Consider the following 6,847-nt stretch of genomic DNA (forward strand, 5'->3'; position numbering starts at 1 on the left):
ATAATTGAAGTTAAAAAAAAATGAAAAAGAAAAAAGAAGTGCACGAGAAGATGCCACAGAGAGAAGAGAGGAGGGAGGGGGGGAGGGGGGCGGATGCGGGAGTTTGTGTGGTTGTCTAGTTGTAAGTACACTTGTACACTAATATATGTATTAATTTATTGTAATTGGTCAAAAAATAGATTTTATTAAAAACAGTGCTAATTTAACTTTTAAGTATGAAAGAATCAGTATTGGTATACAAATTAATACGCGACTTTGCTTGTACATAACAAAATTCTAATCTTTATGCTCTCGCTTTACCTCTGTGAAACATCAAAGGTCCACCAACGAGAAAAAAAGGGCCTGCTTTCTTTTTACACAAGGATTCCCTCAGATAATAATGCAAAAAATCTAGTTACTAATATAAATACCACAAAAACCTCACTCACTCTTCCATCAAATCTCTCTCTCTCTCCCCGGTGTTCTAGCATGCAAACAAGAGATGATCACTGAGAGAATTATGCTATCTAATCTTCTTTTTGTTGCTATTTTAGGACTGCTCACAACTTCATGGGGAGAGGACAGGCTTTTGGATCCATCCAAGTTGGAAATGTTTGTGGATGAGCTTCCAGACATGCCCAAAATCCAAGGCTTTCATGTCGTGTCTGGTGTTCTCAAGTCCAAATCACTGAAGATTGGCATGTTCAAGAAGAAATGGGTAAGTAAGACACCATTTTTCTATGGTTTCAGTTTCTACTGTCAAAACTATATATAGAAGTTCATTTCTCGTCCTTTCGTGGTTTAGAATCTTAGATGCATTCTAGGATAGTAGAACACTTGAGATAAAGTCATCCGCCACTTTTGTGGGTATCAATCATCATGGCACTCCATGCTCGTGATTGCAGAAAAAGCAATCTCCATGAAGCTCTGAGACCATCAATATCTCTGTTGCTTAGCTTTTTCTCAATGTTGTTTAATAGTTTCCTACTGACGACTGAGAGAGAGAGTGAGGGAAGGAATAAAAAACTGTGTCAAAGTGACTTTTCTTCTCCCGTCTTTTCCTTCTTCCCACCAGCTTTCCAGCTTATAGATGACAAAAACCAATGGCCAAACCATTCCGTACACATCACTCTGCCCCCTTCCCTCCTCCCCCCGCCTCTTGGCCACTGGTAAAGCTACTTTGCCAACTGAATATCTCTAGCCTGGATCATGAACTAGGCCATGATTTGTTGCTCCCTTCCACTTTACAGCACATTAATATTCTAACTCCGCACTTACCCATTGAGATTAATATTGCAGTACTTGATTCACTAATCCTTTTCCAACATACAACTTCAAAATAGGAAGAAGATCAACTCTGTTTGACAAATGACAGTGAATCGTTGTTGTGGTTTGGTTTTGCAGAAATTCCATCGAGATCTACCCCCGACCCCGGTGTTTGCCTACGGTGTGACCAAGGACACGGCAACTGTTCCTGGTCCAACAATCGAGGCGCTTCAAGGAGTTGACACATACGTGACGTGGAGAAATCACCTCCCTGGAAAGCATATACTTCCTTGGGACCCAACCATCCCAACAGCCATGCCAGCTAAACAGAGGGGGATTCCCACGGTGGTTCATCTCCACGGTGGCATCGATGAGCCCGAGAGTGATGGAAACTCAAACTCCTGGTTCACCTCTGGGTTCAAATCAAGAGGGCCCACCTGGACCAAGAAAAAGTATCATTATCACAACCAACAACACCCTGGTAATTTATGGTACCATGATCATGCCATGGGATTGACTAGGATCAACCTCCTAGCTGGCTTGATTGGCGCTTACATTATCCGGCACCCGGATGTGGAGACGCCACTTGGACTCCCTAGCGGCGATGAATTCGATCGGCCGTTGCTCGTTTTCGATCGTGGGTTTCGCACTGATGGTTCCATATACATGAATTCCACCGGAAACAATCCCTCCATACATCCTCAGTGGCAGCCTGAATATTTTGGTGATGCCATCATAGTAAATGGCAAAGCTTGGCCTCGTATGACCGTGCGACGTCGCAAATACCGGTTTCGAATTATCAATGCAAGCAACGCTAGATTTTTTAGGTTCTTTTTCACCAACGGCTTGAGATTCATCCACGTGGGGTCCGATTCAGCTTATCTTAATGAGCCGGTGGTTACCAATGAGATTTTACTAGGGCCATCTGAGATCACTGACGTGGTTATTGACTTTTCCATGTCAAAGAATGACACTGCTATCCTGGCCAACAATGCACCCTATCCCTACCCATCGGGGGATCCAGTCAACGAAGTAAATAGCAAGGTCGTCAAGTTTGATATCCTCAAACATCAAGAATTCGACACGTGCCGAGTTCCCAAGAAGCTGATAGAATACCCAGCTCCATCTTTGTCCAGCGTATCGCGTACACGGTATATCGCTATGTATGAGTACACTAGCGATATCGACGAGCCAACCCATCTGTACATAAACGGGAAACCGTACGAGGCACCCGTTACGGAGGCTCCTAAAGTGGGGGCCACCGAGATCTGGAACATAATCAATCTGACAGAGGATAATCATCCTCTGCACATCCATCTTGGACTCTTTAAGACGTTGGATCAAACAAAGCTGGTGAATTTGGAAGAGTTCAAGAGCTGCATGACCAAAATCAACGATGCGATCAAGTGCCAAATAAGCAAACATGCACGCGGCAAAAAGATAAAGGTGCTGGCTCACGAAAAGGGGTGGAAGAACGTGTACAAGATGACACCCGGATATGTGACAAGGATCCTAGTCAAGTTTTCTTACATACACTCGAACGCATCGTATGCCTTCGATGCAACTTCAGAGCCTGGATACGTATATCATTGCCACGTAAGTATTCAAATTCTCCAATATTTAGATAAAAAAAGAAAAAGATATAGGAAAATCTGCGTTTTCCAATGAAATTTTGCCGTCACGACTCACGGGTCTCCTTTGGTTCTCTGGAAAGAGCAGTAAGGGTTTGTCGTTCGGACAACGATACATCACTCACTATTTTATAATTTATCTATAATTTTATCTTAAAAAATTATTATTTTTACTTTAATTCAAAATGATTGCTTCAGCAAGATTTTAAAGTACAATAAAAAATAATTATTTAATACATATTTGTAAACTGTAATATAGTTAGAATTATATCATTTTCCTTGTCGTAAAGCTCGTCAGCTGTGTCCTTTGCCTGACTCTAAAATGGCCATTGGCCAGGCTAGCTAAGCCAGCGTGACAACGAAAGTCAAGCTCTGTATTTTCAAGTTCAGAAATGTTATTTCACCGAAAATAATTCCGAATAGTTCTTTGAAACTAAAAAAAATATACACATATTTTTATTATTATTTTCTTATTAATTGTAAAAATATTTTTTTAATTATATTATGAATTTTTTTATTTAAAAAATATTTAAAAATATAAAAAGAAGAAAAAAATTAAAAAAAATTTTAAAAATGTTACGTTAAGAGATGCTGCTGCCTTCAGTTTGTGCACATTTTAGCTGAAGGAAAATGCTATTCAATGGGTATCTATTTTTTTTATTTAATTATTAAATAAGCATTTTTTTTTAATAATATTGTAAAATTTTTTTAAAATATTTAATATAATTAAAAAAAGAAGAAGATTAGATGTCTTGAGACCCAGAATCAGAACCATTATCGGTAGAACATAGCATTAACCTTACCTGAAATGCTGCATCTAAATTGATATGTTAAGAATATGAAATATTACATCTAATTTTTTTTAATAAAAAATGAAAAAATCTTCTCTTTGAAATCTTTTTGCAGATCTTGGATCATGAAGACAATGTGATGATGAGGCCCTTGAAATTCTTGAATTGAGAAGAATATCCACAGATACAGTACGTAGAGAGCCAATGCATATTGATTTTTGTAAGTCATTTTTTTTTTACTAATCTTGCTATGATATCTCTTATTCTGTTTTTAACGACAAATTCCCTTTTCCATCTTTAAGTTTTTCTTACTATATGCAGGATCAGCTTTGAAATAATCCTGTCTCGTGGTTGGTCCTTTTTATTTTTTATTTTTTTTTAAATTTAATTTTTATTGGTCGGGGGTTGTCAGTGGAGTGGTTAGAATGTCTGTTTTATAAGAAATAGAAGATATTGTAGTTTGAAGTTTAAATTGAAAGACATTAGCTGTTAATCACGGAAGTAAAAACTCTAATGTCAGACCGATTTATAATGTTATAATTAGAATAATGTTACATAAGTTATTATTTGATCGATAAATGCTGATTCAACGAGGCTTTAAAGTTCTTCTTTCGACTCCGCATCCTGCCCAGCTTCCTAAAGTCATATAGGAGTTATGTTTTACGTTTACGTGTTAACCTTTGCCAACTTGCAATTGGGAAACAAATCATTACTGAAAGATTACTCATTCAATTATAACAAAAAGAAAGAGAGTTTTGCTACACATAAATCTACACATTAAATATCATATATTTTTATTTTATTTTATTTATTATAATTTTTTTAGATTTATTATTTTTTAAATTAATTGAATTCTTCTACTCATTATCCATATATCAAATATTTGATAAAAAAAAAAAAAAAGTGGTGAGTGGGCTTAATTTTTATAGATAATAAATAGAAAAACTCAATTAACCAATTAGGAAGAATAAAATAAAAAATAAAAATAAGTGCTATAAGGAGTTGCAAAACTCTTTCACTTCTTATATTTATGAAAAAATATGATTGTAAGCAATTCTGTGCATAACTACATATACCTATTTAATGTGATTGGTTAGAAAGTCATATTTTAATAAAAATGGTGCTAATTTAAATTTTAAATATGAAAATAACAGTATTGATATATAAATTGATATGCAAGTTCGCTTGTATATAATAAAAATATTTATAGCTACCATTGAGTGGAGCCATAATCATCATTATATAATTGATGTTTCATTTATAACTATTGTCATGTCTTCCAGCACAGCGTTCAATTCATTTTCCACTATTAGGTGATGGAAGTCTCACTCTTATCCACTTGTAACTGACGTGTTGAGTGATTAGATCTAAGATTTTTTACTTGTTGGTTGGCTAGATCTAGGGTTACCTCAAGGCAACACAAAGATCTAAATTAGTTTGTTAGTGAAAATAAGACTAACTCAAACTAACACTTAACTCTCAAACGTATTGAAGAAAAAATTCTTATTCATTGAATAAGATTGATGAACTTTGAATAGGAATTCCCCCTAGGGTTGGTGCCACACGCCTTCCCCTCTCTTCCCTATATCTAGATCTAGATCTCACTCTTACATCCACTCCTAAATTTAAAGAAGCAATATCTAATGCCTAAAATAAATTAAATTAACTAGGAAATAAATTAGAAATTAAATTAGGAAATAACATAAACATATTAAAAATAAATAAATCCCTAAATAAAAGGGTTATGGCAAGCCACCACCCCTATTTTTTAGGAACTTATCATCTTGTCATGCAACCTTCTTGTCATCCAACCTTGTCATCCAACTTCTAAAATCAAGGAATTGGCCAACACATGAAACTCCTCTAGTTGCACTTGCCTTGGACATCTATTGCCTCACCACCCGAGCCATGCATGCAATCCAATGCAATTATCCTAGTTCTGGTACGCCTAGCCCTCTTAGTGACATTGTGAAGAAGACTTTAAGCTCCTCAAGATCCAGGTCTCTCTCTCTCTCGAACATATTCCTTCTGTCTTCATGTCTTTCTTTTTCTTTTATATATATACTTATTTTACTATGAATACAGCAAATTGGGTGGGAATCTTCTTCTAGTTTTGTTGTTTACTTTGTTTCTTTATCTTTATCTACAGACTTGTGTGCTCAAGGTGAATATACACTGCGATGGGTGTAAGCACAAAGTGAAGAAACTCCTTTAGAGGATTGAAGGTGCTCAGACTTTATTTTCGTCGTTATAGTTTTTATTAGGTGCATCTTACTCTCTTTGGTGTGTCAGTGTAAACTGCATTGTTTGCTCAATCAATGCACATATATTTTGCTTGGGATGTACGATCTTTTAAAGCTTGTTTGGTTGCTGAGAAGTGTAATTACCGAAATTGAACTTCATTTTTCGGGCCCTTTTAAAAATAAAATCATAAAGCGAACTGTGCTTGTACTAGTATTTCACTTTCTTAAGGTTAGCATCAAATTCAGATTAACGTCAAATTGAAAAAACTCCGCATTTGTAACTCTTTTAAGTGAGTGATACATTATCCTTTGTGAATATGTGTGTGTGTGTGTGTGAAGACTTGTTTTAGTTGCGGCCGTCCGAACTATTGAACTGTCATTATCCCTTAACTGTTCAGAAAACTTCGTCAAAGAAGGATGGTTTTTCTGGTATAAATTAACCGCTGCCTATGACTCGCTAGTTTATTTTCATTTGAGAAAAAACTATTTCCATTCACTGTTCTTCAACTAAAGACTAGGTCAGATGGTTAAAGTTTTCCGGAGTAGACAGGCATAACTCTGGGCTATCTCTCACTAACTAGCCTTAAAACTTGAATACGAGCATTTGTAATGTCTTATTTTGTTTTACCGTTTTACAAGAGTGTATTTAGTAAACATAGATGCGGAGCATCAAAAAGTCACAGTGTCAGGAAGTGTCGATGCTTCCACTTTGATCAAGAAACTTGTTAGAGCTGGTAAATATGCCGAGCCTTGGTCTCAAAAGTCCACTCAAAACCAAAAACAGATGAACAACTGCATCAAAGATGCTAAGAACAACAAAAGTCAGAAGCCACTGTTGTACAAAGGTCTTGAAGCCTTCAAAAATCAACAAAAATTTCCTACTTTCAGCTCTGAAGAAGAAGATGACTATTTTGATGACGAGGAAGAAGATGAGGAA

At 36.1% G+C, this 6,847-nt stretch overlaps 1 protein-coding gene across 3 annotated transcripts; it reads left to right on the forward strand.

The window, feature by feature from the left end:
* Positions 1-396: 396 nt before the first annotated feature.
* Positions 397-6,124, forward strand: LOC122309716 (multicopper oxidase LPR1-like). 3 transcript variants are annotated; one of them, XM_043123308.1, is made up of 4 exons: positions 397-697; positions 1,384-2,841; positions 3,783-3,887; positions 5,817-6,124. In XM_043123308.1, exons 1-3 carry the CDS (start codon positions 482-484, stop codon positions 3,834-3,836), a joined length of 1,728 nt encoding a protein of 575 aa, XP_042979242.1. In that variant the 5' UTR covers positions 397-481; the 3' UTR covers positions 3,837-3,887; positions 5,817-6,124. The 3 variants fall into 3 exon arrangements, with proteins under 3 accessions (XP_042979242.1, XP_042979243.1, XP_042979244.1); XM_043123309.1 differs by lacking the exon at positions 5,817-6,124 and adding an exon at positions 3,989-4,257; XM_043123310.1 differs by lacking the exon at positions 5,817-6,124 and adding an exon at positions 3,995-4,257.
* Positions 6,125-6,847: the final 723 nt, after the last annotated feature.

Source organism: Carya illinoinensis, chromosome 5 (assembly GCF_018687715.1).
Source record: "Carya illinoinensis cultivar Pawnee chromosome 5, C.illinoinensisPawnee_v1, whole genome shotgun sequence".
Lineage (NCBI taxonomy): Eukaryota > Viridiplantae > Streptophyta > Magnoliopsida > Fagales > Juglandaceae > Carya > Carya illinoinensis.